Source organism: Balaenoptera borealis, assembly GCF_965194805.1.
Source record: "Balaenoptera borealis genome assembly, chromosome: 15".
Classification (NCBI taxonomy): domain Eukaryota; kingdom Metazoa; phylum Chordata; class Mammalia; order Artiodactyla; family Balaenopteridae; genus Balaenoptera; species Balaenoptera borealis.
This window is the reverse complement of record NC_138871.1, coordinates 9246565-9271619: the sequence shown is the minus strand read 5'-3', so window position 1 is coordinate 9271619 and position 25055 is coordinate 9246565. Positions and strand designations below refer to the sequence as shown.

The 25055-nt window shown below is 45.9% G+C and overlaps 1 protein-coding gene across 1 annotated transcript in view; it reads left to right on the top strand.

The window, feature by feature from the left end:
* Window positions 1-25055, top strand: part of FER1L5 (fer-1 like family member 5) — a 341943-nt gene that overhangs the window by 298919 nt on the left and 17969 nt on the right. The window contains exons 11-22 of the mRNA XM_082356503.1: window positions 151-181; window positions 862-977; window positions 1208-1331; window positions 1757-1809; window positions 3026-3094; window positions 5609-5652; window positions 5746-5828; window positions 5906-6000; window positions 6970-7098; window positions 9102-9279; window positions 23500-23624; window positions 24463-24563. Of these exons, the coding sequence (XP_082212629.1) occupies window positions 151-181; window positions 862-977; window positions 1208-1331; window positions 1757-1809; window positions 3026-3094; window positions 5609-5652; window positions 5746-5828; window positions 5906-6000; window positions 6970-7098; window positions 9102-9279; window positions 23500-23624; window positions 24463-24563 (1148 nt within the window). The remainder of the gene's footprint in view (window positions 1-150; window positions 182-861; window positions 978-1207; window positions 1332-1756; window positions 1810-3025; window positions 3095-5608; window positions 5653-5745; window positions 5829-5905; window positions 6001-6969; window positions 7099-9101; window positions 9280-23499; window positions 23625-24462; window positions 24564-25055) is intronic.

The following is a 25055-nucleotide window of genomic DNA, read 5'->3' as shown; positions in this document are numbered from 1 at the left end:
TATCCTCCTCTGTAGAGTGGAGATGATAATGGCCCAATTTCCAGGTCGTTGTAAAGATTAAAGGAATTAGGGTGGAACAAGTACTCGTATTGTCAACAAGTTGGTTGGCTGGAGGCCCTAACTAATCCTTACTCTATTCTTTCTTTTCAGACAGATATTGGGTTCATCTACAACTCTCCAGGTAGGCAGCAGTTGTTGGAAATATGTGTGTCTTCTGAGAAAAACCAGGTCAGGTGTTGAAATCATCTCAAAAATCCCTGTATGTTCAACACATGGGGGGAAAGTATTAGAAGGTGTGAATTATTTTCTGTACTTAACATTTTACTGTACTTCATGGTATTTTATCTTGTTTTATAATAACGTCTTTTTCTGCAAAAACCAAAGCATCTCTTTGGGTCAAATGCTAATTTTTTATTGCAGCCTTGGGTTGAATTTCTATTTTTCTATGCCAGTGTTTGAATTTTGTTGTTGTTGTTGTTTATTTCATTTCTTTTAATTGAAGTATGGTTGATTTACAATGTGTGGCCAGTGTTTGAATTTTGAGTAAACCTGACCATAACATACATACCAGGTTGAGGTTGGGACTTAGGGTTGCGGGAAATATTTGCCTCTCTCAGACCAGGACAGTAGCAACTATAAGTTCCCTGGATGGGAAAGGGGGGGGTCCCTGTTTCCTAAAGGCAATAGCTGGCAGCTTTTGCTTAAAGGTAGGAGTGACTCCCATTTCCCCCTGCCCCTGGCTGGGAACCAGAATATATGAGACACGTTTCCACACCCGTCTCCTACAGAAGCAAAGACTGGTTTCAGGGAAGAAGGATAGAGACTGGAGGCTGGTCTCCCATGGGCCCTCTTCCTCTCCAGGTCACACACTCCTGAGGAAATGGCTTGGCCTCTGCCAGCCAAATGAACCCAGCAGTGGTGTGAGAGGCTACCTTAAAGTCACCATCTCTGCCCTCGGTGTGGGAGACCAGGCACCGGTGAGGCTGTCCCCCCAATACCCCAGGAGTATTTCCTACCCTAGCTGCTTCCGTGGGGCCCCCCGTGGGCCCCCCAAGAGGCCATTGCTCTTCACTTGCTTTCATTTGTCCACTGTGTCCCTTCAGGGTTGTCCATCCCCACCCCAACCAAGCAGAAGGCTGGGGAAGCCAAGTCTGGTGGCCGTGACCTCCCTAAGACTCTGACCCTATCAGCTCTCTGGTCTCTCCAGGTAGATCAAAAGCTGACCTATAGGGCTGATGACACTGACATTCAGATCTTCAAGTCATCGGTGGTGCCCATCAACATGGCCTACTTACAGTTCTTCATCTACTGCGCCGAGGATCTCCACCTCAGTCAGTCAGGGCGGGGGAGGGGGTGACCCTGAGTTTCCCTACCCGCTGGCACTCTGGTTTCTCCTGGGGCTCCCCAGTTCCGTTTTGACACTACGATTTGGGGTTGGGAAGAGAGGGAGACTGAAATCTGCCAAGAATGGTTTTATGAAGGTCCCTTTAAAATGGGCCATGTGCCGTGCCCTGTCTTTGATGCCCAGATGCAGACTCAAGGTTCCCTATGCCAGGCCCCACCCCCGCTGCTGTTGTGTGCCAGGACACACAATGGCACATGGAGACAGAGTGGAAATGGGAGGTGTCTGCCCAGGGGGCACCAAACCAAATTATGGGGGAGGGTTTTAAGTTGTTCTGTCACCTCTCCATTTCCTTCTCCTGAAAAAAAGAAAAATGCTGCCATCTCAGAAATCTTTTAACTTCTTTGCTCTTAGAGAAACACCACTCAGTGAGTCCTATGTTGGAGGTGGAACTAATTGGGGAAAAGGTAAGCATAAAAATGGTCTGAGACTTAGAGAAATTGGCACCTAGAAAAAAATAGTGTGGAGGAAAAGTGGCCAGGACCCCAGGAATCGTATCCCAGTTCTTCCATTTATGGGTGATATGATCCCACTGGACCCGGGCCTCTGTGAAGATGGAGGCCATGGCTTAGTCAGCCTGTATCCCAGAGCTGTGCCCAGTGCCCTGCATAGAGAAGATGCCCACCGAAAACCAAACATCCAAATGCACGGATGAGTGGACAAGTGGATGAAACAACATGCCCGCAAATGCACAACATTGAAACTGTCACCGTCCTCTTTGGACCTCAGTTTCTTCATCTAGAAATGGAAGGTTCTGGGCAAGAGGGTTGCTGACATTCCACGGACCTCTATGAACACACAGTAGCATTTTCCAAAGGGTGTTGATGGACGTTATGTGCAAAAAAAGATCACATGTTCAAATTTGGGGAATGCTGGGTTAAAGTTAGATTTGTTTCAGAATTCATCAACCATCATTTCCACCATATTCTACCTATTAGAAGAAGTCATTAAATCCAGCCCATACATGAGGGGAGGGAGGTTAGTGTCCCCCTTTTGAAGGGGAGAGTACCAAAGGGAGGTGTGGACATATTTTGAAGCCACCACACTGAATATTTATTTCCCAATGAGTGGTTTAGGTACCCTGGAAGTAGGTGAGATACCATTGGGTGGTAGAGGCATACATTTTTTCAAAAATTTTAATATTTCTTTTTTTTTCTTAGAGTGTATGGAAAAGTTTAAACAGTTCAACTAACCCTTGGTTTCACTGACATGATTGCTTAGAATAAGGCTAGGTTGAAAAAGGAAGTCAAGTGATGCTTTGGAAAGGGGCATACCATCAGCATTGTTGCTGCTGACTTTTTGTCGGCATCTTAGAGTTTATCTAACAAAATCTACGTGTTTGCACTGATGTAATAAATTTAGTAACCCTGTATCTATTTAAAAGTTAATTGAAAGCTGATTTAAGGGAAAATATGAAGGAGTCTGGATCTAGGTAGCTACTCAAAGGATCAAAGTTGTAGCAGATGAGAAGTTGTCAAAGTGTCTTTGGACCAGGGATTCCCATGACCAGCCCTGTGCTGCAGACAGGTTCACCTGTGGGCTGGACCGGAAGGGCTGGGAGGTGAGGCCAGTGGAGGGAGGAGGGGACAGGCTGGCACTGACACTGCTTTGGGATGTTCCCAGCTCAAGACACACGTGCAGATGCAAACCGAGAGCCCGATATGGAACCAGATCCTGACCTTCCGGATTCAGGTATTGCTGTGCCATCACGCCCACCCTCTTCCTCCTGCACCACAAACAGAAGGGGGTTTGGGTGTTTGTGGGGGGGTGTGGGTGGATGGTAGGGGCCACGAAGCATGGCGGGAGGGGGCGGGGACTCTGCCTGATAGGGAGCGTGAGAAAACCCAAGACACATTACAGAGAACCTTACTTGAAATGAATGGGGGGAATTTCCTGGCGGTCCAGTGGTTAGGACTCTATGCTCTCACTGCTGAGGGCCTGGGTTCGATCCCTGGTCGGCGAACTAAGATCCCACAGCCAGTGCTGCGAGGCCAAAAAAAAAGGAAACCAATAAATGACCCAGATGATTTCAGCTAATGATCAAGCAGGCCAGGTTGAAAAAAAAAAAAGAAATGAATGGACCCTACAACTGAACTTTCCAGAGAACTTAAACGTGCCCTTTCACCTACATAAAAAAAAAAAAACAATCACTTTCAAGACTCATTCTAAATTGTATTATGCATTTTCTTATCTTCTAGGCAAAGTGCCCTGAACATAATTATAGCTCTTTGTTGATGGCTTAGAGGCACTACAGGAACACAGTTACATGCTGGGCTACATGTAGCGTGGGGCTGTTTGTTCCTACATCAAATGGCCCCAACATGCTTTTCTTTGTGGGGTTCTGTAGTCTGATTTCTAAAGCCTTTCAGTCCTTCTCAGTCACTTGTCAGCGGTGTGGATCCCAGTTTTCTCCAAGCCCTGGGAGAGCCTTGATTGCCTTTTGACTCCACGCCTGGCTTCTAAGAGCTGTGTGTAAAATAAGAGTATGCAGTCTGAGAGAGAACTTGGGCGCTCCCATAAGTGAGAGTGTACAGAACTTTGTGTGGCATCTGTTTGGCTACCTAGGGAGTGTTTTGCTTTCCTTATACCTACCTTACATTTGTGTGACGTGAAATTAGCTACCCTTCTGTGGACCCTCCTCCCTGCTTCTCGTAGAATCTTCTGCCTCCTCGTGAGTCATCTTCTTTTTTTTTTATTATTTTTTTTATTTTTGGCTGCGTTGGGTCTTCGTTGCTGCGTGCGGGCTTTCTCTAGTTGCGGCGAGCAGGGGCTACTCTTCGTTGAGTAGGTCCCCCTACTGAGGACCACAGGCCACACCCCAGGAACTGCTGTGAGCAGAGAAGAGGCCCCAGCTGAGAGGATTTGGGGCCCACTCAGGCCTCACCCCCAACAGCTCTGTTTTATACGTGGATTTTTTGTTTTTATAACTGAGGGCAGAGCAGAGATAAGACTCAGAAGCTTGGGTTCCAATCCTGATTCTACCCCTTACCGTGCGATCTCAAGCAAGTCCCTCTCTGGGCCTCAGTCCCGCTCGGTAAATAGGGACAATCAGGCCTTGCTGGGTTCTGGCAGAGCGGGTAGGGGCTCTGCATGTTGCATGAGAACTTCAGGAACTCAGCCTCTCTGTGCCACAGTGTTCCTGTCTGAAAATGGGAATAATCATAGTTCCTGGCTTCTGGGGTTGTAGGTGGGGTGGGTCTCTCAGGTGATCCACGTAGACCATTCAGGACATGCTGGGGACAACAGAAACCCTCCCCAGAGTGGCAGCTATGATGATTTACTCTTTGAGGAGATAGATGTCCCGCTGTTTAAAGGTTAAGTGCTAGGGAATTCCCTGGCGGTCCAGTGGTTAGGACTCCGCGCTCTCAGTGCTGAGGTCCCAGGTTCAATCCCTGGTTGGGGAACTAAGATCCCACAAGCTGCAGGTCACGGCCAAAAAAAAATTAAATTAAATGAAATTAAAATAAATAAATAAATAAAGGTTAACTGCTAAATGTGAGGAAGACATTCGAGGCCTACAACCTCCCCATGAGTCTTGGTAAACATGCCTCCAGACTGAAGGGCCGTGTGAAGACTGCGATCATGGAGCCCAAAGTAGGGTGGACTCGGGTCCACTAGGACCCGATTTATTTTATAAAATTTATAAAATAAATGTAATACATTTATTTATTTATTTGTTTTTATTTTTGGCTGTGTTGGGTCTTCGTTGTGGTGCGCAGGCTTCTCATTTTCATGGCTTCCCTTGTTGCAGAGCACGGGCTCTAGGTGCGTGGGCTTCAGTAGTTGTGGCACGCGGGCTCAGTAGTTGTGACTCGCGGGTTTAGTCACTCTGCGGCATATGGGATCTTCCCGGACCAGGGCTCGAACCCATGTCCCCTGCATTGGCAGGCAGATTCTTAACCACTGCGCCACCAAGGAAGCCAGGTCCACTAGGGAGCTTATGTAATGAGGGTCCATTTTAAGAATAACAATACAAAATGATCATGGGACACAGTCCAAGGCCTTTCCCAGGCCCTTGCAAAGGGCCGATGCAGTGGGGGGCCCACAGCCAAAGGTCCATAAGCTCCCATGGTCTGTCCCACTGGGCTCACTGGTAACCGAGCCAGGCCTTGACCCAGACTCAAGACTTTCCACCTGCTCCCAGTCTCAGCAAGGCCCAGGCCATCGGAGCAGGCACCCACTGCCCCTCTCGCTTGCCCCTTGCAGCTGCCCTGCCTCTCCAGCTACATCAAGTTCAGAGTCTTGGACTGGTGAGCAACTGGGTGGAGACTGGAAAACACGCCAGGGAGGAAGAAATCAGAGCTGGGCCAGGGGCTCAGCCTGCAGGGTGTGTTTCTCTCCAGCCCCGGGAACAAGTGCCATGATGAGATTGGGACGGTCAGCCTGTCCCTCAACCAGATCTCGTCCACTGGAGCAGAAATAGAAGGCAAGCAAGCCCCCGGCCCCGCCTCCTGCACCTCTCCCACTGGACCTGGGGACCCTTCTCACCCTCTCCCCTTGCAGGCATGTACTCTGGCTTCCTCCCCTGCTTTGGCCCCAGCTTCCTGACTCTCCGTGGGGGTAAAAAGGCCCCTTTCAGGATCAAGGAAGAAGACGCTGTAAGCTTCTCATGTCAGCCCTAGGGAACAGAGGAGGTAAAACCAACCATGTGTAAAGCGCCGGGGTCTGGAAAATGCCTGGGGAGGGCCAGGCCCTGGTTTCTGCCCACCACACTCCGGTAGAGGACTTGAAGGCTGTACATAAATGGCCATATAAATACGGGGCCTGTGCTGCGGCACAAGAAAGGAACAGATGGAGTGCTCTGGGCAGTCACTGAGGAAGGGACATTGAGATGAGACCTCAGGTAAGAGTTTCGGCAGGTGGAAAGTCATGGGCAACAAAAGAAACAGCACAGGTAAATGTGGAAAAGCACTGGGTTATTCAAGACTGGTGGTAAATGCCAGAAAGCCAATTGGCAAAAGAAGGGAATGGGGCTGGGAAGGACTCTGAGTGAGGAAGAGCCGCAGAAACCAGGACCTCAGTGCCATTATAGGAGACTCTCCATCTCTCATCTCTGCTGCTCTTTCCTGGGCCTCATTCATTCCTACTGCAGTCTGGCCTCCCTGCTGGGAAGAGGACCATAGAAGCCTCTACTAGGGAAGGCCAGGGAAGCATTCTAATTGGCCTTCCTAGGTCATGTGTGCTCCCCTTGGACCAATCACTGTTGCTGAGGAGGCGGGGCCTGTCCTGATTGGCCAGGCTGGGATAATTCAGTAGGTACCACAGTCCCCTCCAAGCATGAGGGGTTTACCAGGAACAGGGTCCTTCAGGTGGGCCAGCAGGTAGAACTGAATGAAGGGGAATAGTGGACCTAAGGGTATAGAAGACGGCTCAGGGCCCAGAGGTTTCCAGGCATGGCAGTGACTGGAGTTTCTGGAATTCCTCCCTGGGATTGTGGTCAGCCCTAGGTAGGAAGTTACAGGACAACCCTGTCCTTCCTACAGAGGTTTCAGGGGAGACTTTCCTGGTTGTTTTTTTTTTTTTTTTTCCTCTCCCTTTTCTCACCGTTTTCCTTCCTGTCACACTAGACTATTCCCAACATTGTTAAGGATGGTTTAGCTTATCGAGGCCGAATCTTCCTGGAGTTAATCACCCACATCAAGTCCCATCAAGATGCTAAGATGAAGGATCTCTCCCGAGATGTGATCAGCGTAGAGGTAACGCAGGAAGGAAGAGCTCCTCTGCCTGCCCCTAGTCTGCTGTGGGTCCCGTTCCTGACATTGGAAGGGGCCCTGGCCAGCAGGGGAATGCGCTTTTTGGATGTGTGAGAATGTTTGGTCGATCCACCTGAGTCTTTGCTAAGCCCCTATGGGGGCTTCCTGCTGTGCCAATCCCAGGAGGTCAGGGGACCCAGTAAAGACAAGGCTTCAGTTTAGGAGATGTGTAATCCAGTTAAGGAGAAATGATGTTCTAAGGAGCCTGGATTTCTTCCTGAAAGCCAAGGAGGGTCACTGAGGCAGGAAGGGACAGGAGGAAGAGAGTCAGGAATAGATTGGAAGGGAGTAAATTGGGCCACCCAGTTAAGAGAAATGGGGACACAGTTACAGGGGAGGAGAACTGGAGAGGAGGGAGCAGCTGCCAGAGACCCTTTGGAAACAACGATCAGAGCCACTGACCAACAGGACACTAAGAAGTGAGGCTGACTCCCATTTTCTGCCTCAGGTGGCGAGGTGGGAAGGTGGGGGGCGTACATCAACATGGGCTCCCCAAAGGAGGAACAGGTCTGGGGGAGATGATGAATCCCACCTTTGACGTGTGCTTGTGAGACACCTGCAAAGACCAGTCCCCAAGGCTGCTAGACAGCGGGATGTGTCATCAACACACATCCAAGGATCTATCCAAGGTTCTGGAGGAATTGCCCTGGGGAGTAGGTGGAGTGAAGGGAGAAGGGAGCTGAGGCTGGAGCCCATCTGGGAAGCACAGCCTATGAGACTGGAGAAGGAAAAGGGTGACTGCAGAGAGACGGAGGGGGAGTCTGCAAAGCGGAGAACTGATGCAGCCGCCGGAGGGGAGAGTTGCAGAAAGGAGCGATCAGCGATCTGAATGTGGCGGAGAGAAAGGCTGAGGACCCAAAAGTGTGCGCTGGTTATTAGGAAGACACCGGTAGCCTTGGGTCAGGAGAGAAGCCAGGCTGCCATGGGTGGGAGGGAGAAGTTACAGACGGTGCATAGAGGCAAGTGCATAGAAACTTGGCTGCAAAGTTGAAGGAGATAAGATCAGGTCACAGCTAAATAGTGGCTCAGACGGGAGAAGGAGGGTTTTTTTGTTTGTTTGTTTGTTTGTTTTAATTTATTTATTTATATATTTTAAAATTTTTGGCTGTGTTTGGTCTTCGTTTCTGTGCGAGGGCTTTCTCCAGTTGCGGCGAGCGGGGGCCACTCTTCATCGCGGTGCGCGGGCCTCTCACTATCGCGGCCTCTCCCGTTGCAGAGCACAGGCTCCAGACGCGCAGGCTCAGCAGTTGTGGCTCACGGGCTTAGTCGCTCCGCGGCATGTGGGACCAGGGCTCGAACCCGTGTCCCCTGCATTGGCAGGCAGATTCTTAACCACTGCGCCACCAGAGAAGCCCCCAGGAGGGTTATTTTTTTAAGAGGGGGAGACTTGAGCTAGTGAACAGACTGGGAGAATGCATAAGTAGGGCAGAGGTGGACAGCGGAAATGAGAGAGGGGCTCACATGATGGATGGAGGACCTGAGCAGACGGACCCGCGGTGGGAGGACGGGGTTTGAGAAAAGCCAAGAGCAGGTGTGAGTGTGTATGCATCCTCCGCCACGCACCCTTGCCCACCCTCGGTCTCATCCGATGGGGGGCATTTAGGCAAAAAGGAGAGGGGTGGGGTGGCCCAACTCAGAGTCTAGCCTGACCAGGGAGAAGACCCTCCTGCCTGATTTCAGGAAGAGAAGGAACCAGGACTGGCTGGGTGGAGGGGGCCAGGTGATGGAAGTCCTGGGAGGAACTTCCCTTGATCAGCCAGTGAGTGGGAGTCAAGGCAGGATTTTGAGAGGGGGCAGGGGTTCAGTGATGGTCTAGGTCACCCTGAATAGAAGCAAAGGTGGCTTTTGAAAGAAACTGGGCACCTCATGCTTGCCTCCCTGCCTGTCTCTATAGCCTTGTTCATCCCTTGGCTTACATACTGGGGATTGGTGGGTTATTGTTTTAGAAGCACCAGAACCGCCAAAAGTATGGGCTGTGCGTCATCTTCCTTTCCTGTACCATGATGCCCAACTTTAAGGACCTGATCCAATTCGAGGTCAGCATTGGTCACTATGGAAACAAGATGGACCTGAGTTACAAGCCTCTCGTCTCCACCACACAGTACAGCCAAGTGATATATGATGGTAAGAGTCAGATCCAACCAAAGGGTAGAGAGCAGCCAGTGCATGCTGGGCTCTGTGTTGGTCCTTTTAATGGTATTAGCTCATGGTACATTCATAGGCATTGTTAACCCACATTAGACATGAGGAAAGTGAGCTTCAGGGAGGTGAAGTTACCTGCCAAACATTGCACAGCTAGCTAGTAGGTGGTGAACCCACGACAAGAACTGAAACTAGGTTTTGACTGCAAGTCCTTCTCTACACTACATTCCACACCACAGCTTCCCAACCTCATCTTCTTTCCTACTACTCTGAACCACCCCCATCCAGCCATGTGGCTACCATCCACTACTCACCTGCCCACCTTCCATCCATCCATGAATCCACTTATCCACGCATTCATCCATTCAACTACCACCCATCCACTATCCCAAACATCCAACCAACCACCCATCCACCCATCCATCCTTTCATCCAATGTATACTCATTGGACACTTCCATGGGGCACTATAAGTTTCTCGAAGTGCATTCCCTAGGCCAGCCCCATCAGCATCACCTGGGAACTGATAGAAATGCATATTCTTGGCTTCAGCCCAGACCTACAGAATCAGAAAACAGAACAGCAATCTGTGTTTCAACAAGCCCTCCAGGTGACTGGGGTGCATGCTAAAGTTTGAGAACCACTGCTCTAGAGGAACATTCTCTCATTTTCATCTTTGTCAGCTTCACCCTCTTATCACCCATGGAGGGCTTTCCATGCATCCCCCTTGTCTGCCTGTTTTTTTAATAACAGCTTTTTTTGAAATATAATTCACACACCATGCAATTCATCCATGTAAAGTACACAATTCAGTAGTTTTTAGTATATTCACAGAATTGTGCTGCTATCACCGTGGTCAATTTTATGACGTTTTCATCACTCCGAAAGGAAACCCTGTACCCAGTAGCTATTTCTCCTCTACCTCTCCAACCTTAGGCAACCACTGACCTACTTGCTGTCTTATAGAGTTTCCTATCCTGGACATTTCATATAAATAGAATCAAACAATGTATGGTCCTCGGTGACTGCTTCTTTCACTTAGCATAATGGTCTACTTGTTTTTAAATTATGAAATATATACAAAAAGTATATGAAATGTATATGTATAGTTTAAAGAAGAATAATAAAACGTGCACCCATGAACTCACCACCCAGCTTAAAAAGTAAAAAATTATCTTAGAGAGGATGAAAATTGCCGAAGCATCTTAGAAGTTCCACGTGTGCTCTACCCACATCCACTTACCCAAGAAATAGCACGATGCTGAGTCTTGCGATAATCACATCCTTGCTTTTCTTTTTAAATTTTTACCACCTTTGTATGCTATCCTAAACAGCATACTATTTTTGCATTTTATATATATGGAAACTTTCAGTCTGTATTCATCTGTTTCACATCTTTTGCTCAATATTAAATTTTTATATCAGTATGTAAGCTGACGTTCATTTTCATTTCTGTGCATATTCCACTGCATGATTATACCACAAATTATGTGGTTTATGTAGACATTTAGATTGTACCGTTTTCATCTACCGTAATAATGTTGTGAACATTCTTGTACATGTCTCTTGGTCACAAGTGTAAGACTTCCTCTAAATTATATACCCAGGAGTGGAAGAGAAATTCAAAGCAAAAGTAATTGTACCAAATTACACTCTCATCAGCATGGTATGAGAGTTGCTATTACTCTGCGTTCTCACTAGTACTTGACCTTGCCCAGCCTTTTCATTCCTGCCAGTCTGGTGGGTATATTACAAGATCTTGATTTGCAATTTCCTGGTTATAAATGGAGGTTGAGCACCTTTTCATATGTTTCCAAGCATTTGTCTTTCCTCATCTTTCTTTTTCAATTTTTATTGGCGTATAGTTGATTTACAATGTTGTGTTAGTTGCAGGTGTACAGCAAAGTGAATCAGTTGTACATATACATATATCCACTCTTTTTTAGATTCTTTTCCTATATAGGCCATTGCAGACTATTGAGTAGAGTTCCCTGTGCTATACAGTAGGTCCTTATTAGTTATCTATTTTATATATAGTGGTGGGTATATGTCAATCCCAATCTCCCAATTTATCCCTTTCCCTTCTTTCTCCCCTGGTAACCATAAGTTAGTTTTCTACATCTGTGACTCTATTTCTGTTTTGTAAATAAGTTCATTTGTACCAATTTTTTTTTTGGCCACGCCGCATGGCTTGTGGGATCTCAGTTCCCCGACCAAGGATTGAACCCAGGCCACAGCAGTGAAAGCCCAGAATCCTAACCACTAGGCCACCGGAGAACTCCCTGTACCATTTTTTTTTAGATTCCACATATAAGCAATATCACATGATATTTGTCTATGTCTATCTGGCTGACTTCACTCAGTATGGCAATCTCTAGGTCCATCCATGTTGCTGCAAATGGCATTATTTCATTCTTTTTATGGCTAAGTAATATTCCATTGTATATATGTACCACATCTTCTTTATCCACTCCTCTGTCGATGGACATTTAGGTTGCTTCCATGTCTTGGCTGTTGTAAATAGTGCTGCAATGAACATTGGGGTGCATGTATCTTTTCAAATTATGGTTTTGTCCAGATATATGCCCAGGAGTGGGATTGCTGGATCATATGGTAGCTCTATATTTAGTTTTCTAAGGAACCTCCATAATGTTCTCCATGATGGTTGTACCAATTTACATTCCCAACAGTGTAAGAGGGTTCCCTTTTCTCCACACCCTCTCCAGCATTTATTGTTTGTAGATTTTTTTTTTGGCCGAGCCGAGCATGGCTTGTGGGATCTTAGTTCCCCCACCAGGTATTGAAGCCGCACCCCCTGCATTGGGAGCGTGCAATCTTAACCACTGGACCGCCAGGGAAGTCCCTCTATTATTCTATTTGGCTGTATTTTTCTTTTTTTCTTTGTTTTTTTGGCTGTGTTGAGTCTTTGTTGCTGTGTGCGGGCTTTTCTCTAATTGCGGTGAGCAGGAGCTACTCTTTGTTGTGGTGCGCAGGTTTCTCATTGCAGTGGCTTCTCTTGTTGCAGAGCATGGGCCCTAGAGCGTAGTTGCAGCGTACTGGCTTAGTTGCTCCTTGGCATGTGGGATCTTCTCGGACCAGAGCTCAAACCCGTGTCCCCTGCGTTGGCAGGAGGATTCTTTTTAAACATTTTTTTTTTTTTTAGAAATTCACGTTCTTTTATTTATTTATTTATGACTGTGTTGAGTCTTCGTTTCTGTGCGAGGGCCTTCTCTAGTTGCGGCAAGTGGGGACCACTCTTCATCGCGGTGCGCGGGCCTCTCACCATCGCGGCCTCTCTTGTTGCGGAGCACAGGCTCCAGACGCGCAGGCTCAGCAATTGTGGCTCACGGGCCCAGTTGCTCCGTGGCATGTGGGATCTTCCCAGACCAGGGCTCGAACCCGTGTCCCCTGCATTGGCAGGCAGATTCTCAACCACTGCGCCACCAGGGAAGCCCGGCAGGAGGATTCTTAACCACTGCACCACCAGGGAAGTCCCTGGCTGTATTTTTCTTATTGATTTGTATGTTATTTTTTTCTGGGAATAATCTTCTGTCAGATATGTGTGTGTTGTAAATATCTTCTCCAACTTTGGAGCTTTCATTCTCTTAATTGTGGCTTTTTCTTTTTTTTATTGAGGTATTATTTACAAACAATAAAATGCACAGACTTTAAGTGTACAGTTGGATGAATTTGGGCACATACATACATCCATGTAGCCATCATGAGTAGAAATTTCCGTCACCCAACGAAGCTGCCATGTACCCCTTTTCAGGCAATCTCTGCAAACCCTGCGGGCAATCGTTGTGCTTTCTATCACTATAGATTTGTTTTGCTTGTTCTACAACTTCACGTAAATGAAATCATGCATATGGTACCCTTTCTTTTCCTATGGCTTCTTTAGCTCAGCCTAGTGTTCTAGATATTCGTCCATGTTGTTGCATATTTCAGTATTCCATTATATGAATATGACATTATATGATAGTATTCCATTATATGAATATGACAGTTTATTTATCCATTCCCCTGTTCATGGACATTTGGGTTGATTCAAGTTTTGGTGTATTATGAGTAAAGCTACTATGAACATTCTTGTACAAATTTTTTTGTGGAAATGTTCTTGCGTTTCTCTTGGGTAAATACCTATAAACGGAATTTGGGTTTTAAAGAAAATACCTAACATTTTTCCAAAGTGGTTGTACCATTTTACACGCCCGCAGCAACGTGTGAGTGTTCCACTGCTCCTCATCCTTGTCAGCTTTTGATATTGTTAGCCTTTTTCGTTTGAGTCATTCTGGTGGGTGTGAGGTTGTACCTAATTGTAATTTTTTTTTAATTTATTTTTTTAATAAATTTATTTATTTATTTATTTATTTTTGGCTGCGTTGGGTGTTCTTTGCTGCGCACGGGCTTTCTCTAGTTGCAGTGAGCGGGGGCTACTCTTCGCTGTGGAGCGCAGGCTTCTCATTGTGGTGGCTTCTCTTGTTGCAGAGCAAGGGCTCTAGGCACACGGGCTTCAGTAGTTGTGGCACGCAGGCTCAGTAGTTGTGGCTTGTGGGCTCTAGAGCGCAGGCTCAGTAGTTGTGGCGCACGGGCTTAGTTGCTCCACGGCATGTGGGATCTTCCCAGACCAGGGATCGAACCCGTGTCCCCTGCATTGGCAGGCGGATTCTTAACCACTACACCACCAGGGAAATCCCCCTAGTTGTAATTTTAATTTCCATTTCTTTAATCACTAATGATACCAAGCATCTTTTCATGCTCACATATCTTTCTTTAGTGAAAGGACTGTTCACGTTTTTGCCTATCTTTCATTGTCTTTTTATATGACATCGCAGGAGTTCTTTTATATTTTGGATACAAGTCCTTTGTCAGATATGTTCTGCTAATATTTTCTTCCACTCTGTGGTTTGATTTTTCAATTTCCAAGCAGTGTCTTAGGAAGATCAAAAGTTTCGAATTCTGATGTTTAATTTGTTGATTAGCTTATCTTTTAGAGTAGTGCATTATGTGGTCTAAGAACTAATTGTCTACCCCAAACCAAGATCGTGAAGATATTCTCCTGTGTTTCATTCTATAAGCTTTATAAGTTTAGCTTCTTTGTTTAGGATTATGGCCTAACTTGACTTAATTTTTGTATCTAATATGAGGGAGGGCTCAGAATTCTTTTGGTCTATACAGATATCCAATTCAGCACCATTTGTTGAAAAGACTATTCATTTCCACATTGAATAACTTTGACACCTTTGGTGAAAATTGATCAACCATATATTGTGGGTCTCTTCTAGAATCCCTATTCTGTTCCATTGATCTGTTTGTCTATCTTTATGCCAATATCACACTGTCTTGATTACGGTAGCTCTAAAGCAAGTCTTGAAATCAGGTAGTGTAAGTCTTCCAACTTTGTTGTTCTTTTACAAAATAATACAATTTCTGGCTATTCTGGTTCCTTTCCATTTTCATACAAATATTAGCATCAGCTTGACAATTTCTACCAAAAAAAGCCTGCTGGAATTTTCCTGTCTTTTGTTTTAACCAAATGTTTTTTTTTGTTTTGTTTTGTTTTTTAATTTTATTTATTTATTTATGGCTGTGTTGGGTCTTCGTCTCTGTGCGAGGGATTTCTCTAGTTGCGGCGAGCGGGGGCCACTCTTCATCACGGTGCGCAGGCCTCTCACTGTCGCGGCCTCTCTTGTTGCGGAGCACAGGCTCCAGATGCGCAGGCTCAGTAATTGTGGCTCACGGGCCCAGTTGCTCCGCGGCATGTGGGATCTTCCCAGACCAGGGCTCGAACCCGTGTCCCCTGCATTGGCAGGCAGATTCTCAACCACTGTGCCACCAGGGAAGCCCTAATCAAATGTTTTTATTTGTTTTGTTTTGGTTTGGTTTTAGTTTTGCATTCTATCTTCGCTATTGACTTACTAGCTATACATCTTTGATTATTTTTAGTGGTTGCTTGGGGGTTACAATAGTGACCCTTAACCTATCAGAGTCTACCTTGAGTTAATATTATGCTACTTTACATATAATAATTGTTATATTTATTACATATAATATGTAATACAATTATAATAGCATAATTGTATTTTCACCTTTGTTATACACTCTCAAATTGGTTTGCTAGTATTTTTTTTTTTGCCTGATTTTTTTTTTTAAACATCTTTATTGGAGTATAATTGCTTTACAATGGTGTGTTAGTTTCTGCTGTATAACAAAGTGAATCAGCTATACATATACATACATCCCCATATCTCCTCCCTCTTGCGTCTCCCTCCCACCCTCCCTATCCCACGCCTCTAGGTGGACACAAGGTTTGCTAGTACTTTGATTAGGATTTTTGCATCTGTATTTATGAATGAGATTGACTGCAATATTTTTCTTGTAATGTCCTTGTTTGGTTTTAATATCAAGTTATACTACCTCATGAAATTGATTGAGTAGCATTTCTTCGTTTTACTCTCTAGGAGCATTTGGGTAAGACTGGAATCATGTATTCCTTGAAAGTTTGGCAGAACTCACCTCTAAATATGAAGCTGGTGGGTTTTTTCTGCAATTATTTAAATACAGATTTATTTTACTTTACGCCTATTCAGCTTTTCTGTCTTTTAAAGTCAATTTTGGTAAGTTTAATTTGTCTAGGAATTTATAAATTTCATCTAAGTTTTCAAATATTTCAGCATAAAATTGTTCATAATATCTTTACTTTTTTTATTGTGGCAAAATATATATAACATAAAATTTTACCATTTTAACCATTTTTAAATGTGGAATTAAGTACATTCACAATGTTTAACAATCACCACTATTTCGAGAATTCTTTCATCATCCTAAACAGAAACTCTACCCATTAAACAATAAATCCCCTTTTCCTCCTCCACCGAGCTCCTGGTAACCTCTATTCTACTTTTTGTCTTTCTGGATTTGCCTATTCTAGATACTTTGTGTACGTGGAATCATATAATATTTGTCCTTTATGTCTGGTTTATTTCAGTTAGCATAATGTTTTTATCCATATTGTAGCATGTGTGAGAACTGCATTCCTTTTTATGGCTGAATAATATCTAATTGTATGTACATATCACATTTTGTTTAACTCTTCATCTGTTGATGGACACTTTCGTTGCTTCCACCTTTTTGGCTATTGTGAATAGTGCTGCTATGAACATTGGTGTACACATACCTGTTTGAGTCCCTGTTTTTAATTATTTGGGGTTTTATACCTAGGAGCGGTAATTCCATGTTTAACTTTTTGAGGAACCATCAAACTATTTTCCACCATAGTTTCTTATTGTTATCTGTTTAATCTGTGCAATATCTAAAAATATCTCGCCTTATTTTATTCTCTGTGGGGTTGTGTGTGTGTAACTTTCCAATCTTTTACTATTGCAAATAATGCTGCTAAGACACAGTCTTATTCGTAAATTATTTCACATGAATCAGTACATCAGTAGGATTCATTTCCCAAAATGGAACTGGTCAAAGTGTGTTTGCATCTTGGCAGATATTGCAAAACTGCCCTCGGTGCTGGTCATTTTCTCGTTTGCTCTCAGCTCCTCCAGCAAGAGGGGACCTTTGCATGCTTTGTTCTCTATCAAGCTTCATTCTTGCCCTTCCTCACTCCATAGCTCAGGGGCTGAACACCTGCAAACTCCATTTCCCAAATTCCCTTGTCAGGTGATAGAAGGGGAGATATTCTTGTTCTCTTCCCTTCTCTTCTCCTCTCCTCCCCTCCTCTCATCTCTTTCCCCCTCCTCCTCCTTCTTCCCCTTCCTCTTCCTCTCTCTCTCTGATTCAGGAGACGTCTCTGGAAGTAGCTACATCCCTTCAGAGATCCCAGCTTGACTCCCATCTCTCCATGGTTCCAGCCTTGGCCAGGCAGCCCCTCCTCTTCAGTTTCACTACTGGCTGGGCATCATTTTCTGAGTGGTTCCAGTACCCCGTGCAGCAAACTCAGTGATGCAGCCATGGCTCTGCGTTTGTCTCTGGTCATACCACTGCGTCCCTTCCCCCCAGCCATGGAAGTAGTAGCTTCTTCCTCCAGTTACTAATATCTCAGTAACTTCAGTTTCCCCTTTTTGATCTCTTGGCCCTTTCATAAACATATTTTCTCTATCAAATCCCCTCTGTTTCAAATATCTGGTATGATGTTTTCTTTTCCTGGCTGGACCCTGACTGATTATCCTCCATAAATGTTGTACCATTGTACACTCCTGAAATGTGAGAGCCTTATCAAAATCTGGCATAAACTTTTGGATTTTTATCAGTCCGATAAGTGAAAAATGGTATTTTGGTATAGTTGTCATTTGCATTTCTCGCATTATAAATGAGGTTAGACATATTTTCATATGTTTAAAAGTCATTTGTATTTCCCTTGGTGTTAGCTGACTGTTTATATAATTTTCTCTTTTATTCTATTGGGATGTTAGCCATTTTCTTATTGATTTCTAGTATCCTTTCAAATATTAGGGAAATTAGGCCTTTGTGATATGAGCTCTAAATATGTATCTTCTATTTGTCTCATAGCTTTGCTTATGGTGTTCTGGGGTTTTTTTTCCCCCATGAAAACTTTTTTTTTAATGTATGCAAACTATTTGTTTTATGGCTTCTGGCTTCTGAGTCATAATTAGATCTTTTCCACTCCAAATTTATTAAGGGATTCTCTCATGCTTCTTTCTAGAAGTTTGTGGTTTCTTAAAGTTTCGTAACTAATACCTTTTCTCTTTCTGATTTTTTTTTTCCCCTATAAATTTCTTCATTTTTTTGTCCAGCTGCCCAAAGGTTCTTTCTTTATCTTGAAAGTCCAATAACTTCAGTAGGATGTGGCCACATGTTCATCCTCTGGGGTCAGTTTTCCCTGGCATATGGTGTACCTTTCAATATGTAGATTCAAGTCTTCTTTTCTTTTGTTAGTAATTTATTTAGTGGTGTAATTTACATACCATAAAATCCACTTGTTTTTTACCATTCAATAAATTTTAGTAAATTTACAGAGTTGGACAGCCATCACCGTGCCCCATCTTAGAACATATCTCCCCAAGAAATCCCTCATGTTTGTTTGGAGTCATTCTCGCATTCCCATCCCAGGGCCCACACAACTACCAATCTCCTTCTGTCTCTGTGTATTTACTTTTTCTGGACTTTTCATATTAAAGGCATCGTACAATATGTGGCCTTTTGCATCTGGCCTTCACTTGGCATAATGTTGTAGAGGCTTATCCACGGTGTAGCATACATCAGTCCTTCATTCCCTTTTATCGCCTAATAGTATTCCGTCATACACATGTATCATTCATCATTTGTTAATCCACTCATTAGTTCATGGTCACTGTGTTACCTCTACTTCGTGTCTATTATGAATAAAGCTGCTATGAACGTTTATGTACAAGTCTCTGTGTGGACATATAGCTAGAAGTGGAATAGCTTTTTAAGACACTGCCAGACTTTTCTAAGGTGACTGCACCATTTTACATTCCCTCAGCAACGTGTGATGCTGCAGTTTCTTCACATCCTCGACAATGTTCGTTATTTCCTCTTTTTATGTATTTATTACTGTGGATATGTATCTCATTGTGGCTGTAATTTGCATTTCCCTAATATCTAATGATACTGAGCATCTTTTTATGTGCTCTTAGCCATTCATGCATCTTCTTTGCTTATATGTCTATTCAAATCTTCTGCTCATTTTTTAGTTGGATTGTTTGTCTTATTATTGAGTTGTAAGAGTCCTTTATATACTCTAAATACAAGTCTTTTATCAGATATATGATTTGCAAATAGTCTGTGGCTTGTCTTTTCCTTTTCTTAATGGTGTCTTCTGAAGTGCAAACATTTTCAATTGGCTGAAGTTCAATTTTTTTTTTCTTTTATCGCGTCATATCTAAGAACTCTTTGCCCAACCCAGGATCATGAAGATTTTCTCCAATTTTTTCTTCTAAAATGTTTTAGTTTTAATTCTTACATTTAGCTCTATGATTCATTTTGAATTAATTGGCATATGGGTATCCAATTTTTCAAGCACCATTTGATAAAAGGACTATCCTTTTCCCATGTGAGTTTTTTTAAATTATATTTTTAAATATTCTGTTCCATTGTTCAGGTTTTCTACTTTGGGGTCTCCATTTATGGGCTTAACATTTCTCCTTGGTTTTCTTCTGTATCTGTCATTTTCTCCCTGATCCTTCTTGGCTCTTTATTTCCATCTTATTTTGGTCGCTTTTCTTATTTCTGTGCCTCTCACTGGATTGTCTGCAGAGTCTAATGTCCCTTGGGCTTCCTTTCATGTGGTCTTCCTTCCTGTGATGTTTTTGTTTTTTTTCTATTCGTTTTCTGAGTTTTGCCGGCTCACATGTCCTTGTCTGACTCCTGAGTTCGTTCTGGGGGTGTATTTTTGCTGGCACTTTCTGCCCTCGGCTCCCATCAAGCCGTGACTCTCGCTGTCTGTCTTGCTATTCATTCCCCCCAGGTGACTTCTGCCACCCTTCAACACTTGCAGCTTCTAGGGCACTCACAGTTGCTTTTGGCAGCCCTTATGTGTATTTTGAACCTGCAGATTATATCTGTCTCCTTGTTTTGCTGAAAATTGAGTTATTTTCCTTCTCCTTGTTGCTTTTGTATGCTCTCCAAGAGTAGTAGAAGAAGAAAATTGCTATCTTGTATTGGCACGCTCATATCTGAGAGCCCCAGTCATGGATCTCTGCTTATTTATCATTCCAGTGATTCACTCAGTGCCAGGGTCTGAAACAGGCATCTTTCCAACAATTCTGGATAATTATAAAATATTTTCTCTTTGAAAATTACCTCTTCCCCTTTTCTTTCCTAGCTCTGTCTCGAATTCACTCTATCCTCTGTGGAACTTCTCATTCTGTTCTGCACATTTAAAAATCTTTCGGGACTTCCCTGGTGGCAGAGTGTTTAAGAATCTGCCTGCTAACGCAGGGGACACGGGTTCGAGCCCTGGTCCAGGAAGATCCCACATGCCGCGGGGCAACAAAGCCCGTGCACCACAACTACTGAGCCTGTGCTCTAGAGCCCGTGAGCCACAACTACTGAGCCTGAGTGCCACAACTACTGAAATCTGTGCGCCTAAGAGCCCATGCTCCGCAACAAGAGAAGCCACCGCAACAAGAGAAGCCACCGCAATGAGAAGCCCACGCACCACAACGAAGAGTAGCCCCTGCTCACCGCAGCTAGAGAAAGCCCACGGGCAGCAACAAAGACCCAACGCAGCCAAGAGAGAAAGAAAGAAAGAAAGCAAACAAGCAAGCAAGCAAGCTATCAAATCTGGTCCATTTAATATGGACCATTAAAAAAAAAATCTTTCTTCCACGTTTTTCATCTCTCTGGGCTGCATTCTGCATAATTTCTTCTAGATTTTTCAGGAGAGGCCTTAGGTAATCAACCACTCTATTAAAAACTTCTGGCAGATCCCTATCCCTCTCCCTCACTTCATGCTTCTCCATAGCATTTTCCACCATTTGACCCACTGTATTTTATGTATGTTGCCTTTTTTGCTCCCACTATTTTCTTAAATTCTTGAGTAAACTTTTGGTTCAAGTATAACACATCTATGGAAAAGTACACAAACCAAAGCGTCCAGCTCAATGAATTATCGCAAGGCAAACATACCCACATAACAACATTCAGACCACGAAACAAAGTCCCAACATCCCAGAGGCCCCTTGAGCCCCTCAGCCCCCCTCTACCAAGGGCTGCTACCCCTCTCCTAACTGCCAGTTGGCTTTGTCTGGTTTTTAACTTTATATAAAAGAAATCATATAGTATGTATTGTTTTGTGCCTGGCTTCTTTTGCTCATCATTTTATTTGTGAAATGTATTCACAAACCTAAATGCTGTTGGGTGTAGTTGTGGCTCATTTATTCTCATTGCTGTGTAGTATTCCATTGTGCAAATACCGTAATTTATTTATGCCTTCTACTGCTGAAGGAGATTTTGGTGGTTGCTAATTTTGGACTGTTATGAGTGGTGCTGCTGTGAACATTTTTCTTTTGATAATGCTGCTCTATGCCTTTCTGCTGGTTGTATACTTAGGAGCAGAATTGCTGGGGTAGAGGGTATGTATATTGCTTCTTAGCTGCTCGTTTTCTTGGAACTTTATCTGTGGGAATCCTTTGGGACTTGACCCAAATTTCATGCTCCAGTGAGGATTTGTCTTTGCCTCCTCTAGTTACCTGGGGCACTGCCAACCAGAGACCGCATCAAGTTTTCTCCAGACCGTGCAGGTGGCATGAGTGCAGAATGCAACCTGCATGAGTCCTCACTTGTGGTTACAAATTTTGGGGAAAATTCCTGCCCCTCTACCCGGAGCCACGCTGGAGATGGGCGAGTTTCCTTACTGTCTTCTTCCGTGTGGTGGATTCTTTCTCACTGATTGAGGGTTTAGGGTTGGCAGTGCCAGCTCTGCATAGCAGATTAGTTTGCTCGGGCTGCCATCAGAATGTACCACAAATTGGGCGGCTTATAACAACACGAATGAGTTCTCTCACAGTTCTGGAGGCTAGAAGTCTGAAATCAAGGTGTTGGTGGGTTGATTCCTTCTGATGGACCCGGGGGAGAATCTCTTCCACGTCTCTCTCCCAGCTCCTGCAGGCTGCCTGCCATCTTCGGTGCTCCTTGGCTTGTAGATGTATCACTGCATCTCTGCCTCCATCTCTGCACGGCGTTCTGCCTCTGTCTCTGTGTCTCTACAAGCCTGTCATCTCTCTGTCCCTCTCCTCTGCTTATAAGGACACCAGTCATTATGGGTTAAGGGTCCAACCTACTCCAGTACGATCTCGTCTTACCTAATTACAGCTGCAATGACCCTATTTCCAAATAAGGTCACATGCAAAGGTAGCAGGGATTGGGACTTCAACATAGTTTTATAGGGGATGCAATTCCACCCATATCACATGGGGTGTCCTGTTAGACTGCCCACCCCAGGCAGTGCTCGGCTTTCTCTCCTGGGCCCTGGCAGTTGTCAAAGAGAAGAACCGGTTCTCCAAGATTTGCCAGAAACTCAGAGGACAAAAGTCTGCTTTGCTTCCACTTGCCTCACAGACTTTCTGCTTTTACTTTATTTTTGGTTTCTGTGGATTTCTTGCTTTTATGTCAACCCAGCAATACATCTCATAAAAAGAATCCCTTGGGAATTCCCTGGTGGTCCAGTGGTTAGGACTCTGCGCTTTCATTCTCATGGGCTCGGGTTCGATCCCTGGTCGGGGAACTAAAATCCCGAAAGCCACACAGTGCGGCCAAAAAAAAAAAAAAGATTCCTTTATGCTTCATCTAGCTTTCCCCCCCTCTTTTCTTTTCTTTAATAAATTTACTTATTATTTTATGTTTTGGCTGCGATGGGTCTTCGTTGCTGTGCGTGGGCTTTCTCTAGCTGCGGCGAGCGGTGGGGCTACTCTTCGTTGCGGTGCATGGGCTTCTCATTGCGGTGGCTTCTCTTGTTGCAGAGCACAGGTTCTAGAGCGCATCCTCAGTAGTTGTGGTGCACGGGCTTAGCTGCTCCGCGGCATGTGGGATCTTCCCGGACCAGGGCTCGAACCCGTGTCCCCTGCATTGGCAGGTGGATTCTTAACCACTGCCCCACCAGGGAAGCCCCCCGCTCTTTTCAATAAGGATCATGGCCAGGAGACCCAGCCTGCCAAGCCCATCACTGGCTTTTGTCCATGTTTGCTCCTCTACGCCACTCCTCTGCACGGGCAGGCCCTTCGTGTCAGATGTCTGCCCACGCCAACCAAACCCTGGGCCTCCTGAACCCAGGACCCACTCCTCCTGTGCCTACCCACCACCCAGAAGGAAGACCCTACCTCAGGGCAGGCCCCTGGCCTTGACATCTTGCCTGAGTTAGGGGCACGGGCTCTGGAACTGAATGCCTGCGTTATACCACCTGGTTGTGCCACCACAGGGAAACTGCTTCCCATCACTAGCCTGGGTTTTCCCACCTGTAAACTGGGGGCTCTGTAAGGCTGTGTGACACTGAGCACAGTGAATGCTCCGGCCAGCCGACTGTGCTCATCAAAGCGCGTCCGTCCTGGACTGGCCTGCAGCCCACCTTCCAGCAGGAGGGGTCCAGTGAGGATGCGTAGCAGACCCTAGAGGAATGAAGTAGCCCAAGAAAGGTCCTCTGAGGGGACACAGTGAGGGAACACTGTCCCTCAGACCTCCAGCCCCCACCCCTGCTCGTGTCTCTGTGTCTCAGGGAACATCTACCATTATGTGCCCTGGTACAACACCAAGCCCGTCGTGGCCGTGACCTCCTACTGGGAGGACGTCAGCTTCCGCATGAACTGCCTCAACCTCCTCCAGTTCACTCGGGACCGCCTGGTGAGTGGTGTGGGGATGGGGGATGGGGTGGTGGTACAGGGAAGGACCCGGGTCATTGATGGGAGGCTTGGGGAAATGAATCGCAGTCTTAGGAACCTGGTCACTCAGTTCTCTCATGCATTCCACGCCAATTGAGACGGACGTGCCAGGCACAGGCACTGAAGACACAACGATGGGTAGACACAGTGTTCGCCAGCAGGGAAGTCGGATATGCAAATAGGCGGTACGCAGTGCAGTAGGGCTGCGGTGGAGAAGCAGGAGAACCATAGGGGCAGAGAGATTGGGGTGGGGGACATGAAGAGAGGAGAGTCAGAGGAGGTGTTCAAAAAGGAGATGACATTGGAGCAGAGTCTTGCTGGGGGCAGTGGTGGGGTGCAGAGAAGGGAACGACGGGCAGAGCCATGGTGATAGGAATTTCGGGGGTGGTGGGGGCCTGGAGGTGAGGTGGAAATAAGGCCAGGGAAGCTGGGAAGGGTCAGATCACAAAAGGTCTTCGTGGCTGTTAAGGAAGGAAGCCGCAAAGCAGTTTTAGGCAGGAGAGCCACCCGGTGCCTCCGCTTCAAATATGACTTTCTCGCACCGATAGAAGGGGAGCCCAGCGTCAGGGCCCTGTAACCTCTTCACGGTCCCACCCCGTCCTGGTTCCGTCCCGCCACCCATTGGGAGGGTGGGTTGGAATCCTAGCCTTGCAAGGGCGTGTGACAGCTTTGGACTGACATCCCCAGGTTACCCCTCAAATGTCCCCAGGTCCTGGCTGAAACCATCTTGGGCCAATCGGCCCTGCAGCCTGTCCTGAGGGAGCCCCATGCTCACTTGCCGCTTCTCTCCTGCTGGGCAGAAAGCTAATCTGGACACCCTGAAATCCATGAGGAATCCGAGGGACCCGGCTCTGCTCCCCCAGTGGGAGAAACTGCTGAGGGAGCTGATGGAGGACTGCAAGTAGGGTCGGCGGGCACCTCACCCGGGGCTGGGGCTGAGCCAGATCAGGCTCACACAGGCTCTGGGGTGCAGACAGGACCCTACAGAACAGCCCTCACCGCCACCCTTCCGCACCCCTGCCTCCGCAGGAAATACGAGCTCTGCGCAGATCTCTCCCCAAACCGCAGAGCTGCCTCTCTCCCATTCAGGGATCCCCAAAATGGCCCTGACCTCCCCACCCATCACTGTTCCCCACACACCCATGCCTGGTGCTCCCACCAAACCAGCCTCCCCGTTGTCCAGACAAGCCCTGCACGGTCCCGGCCCGTACCTTTTCCCCTGCCGCTCCTTCTATCCACAAGGCCCTCTTCAGGGTTCTGCCTGTTCTGGAAGGGCCATTGTAAGGCTCCTCCTGGCCCGGCAGCCCACTTGGATCCTTCCCCTTCCCGCCCGGGTTTGGTTGGTCCCTGTCTCACAGCTCACACCTCTGTCCATGAGGAGGTGCTGAGCACG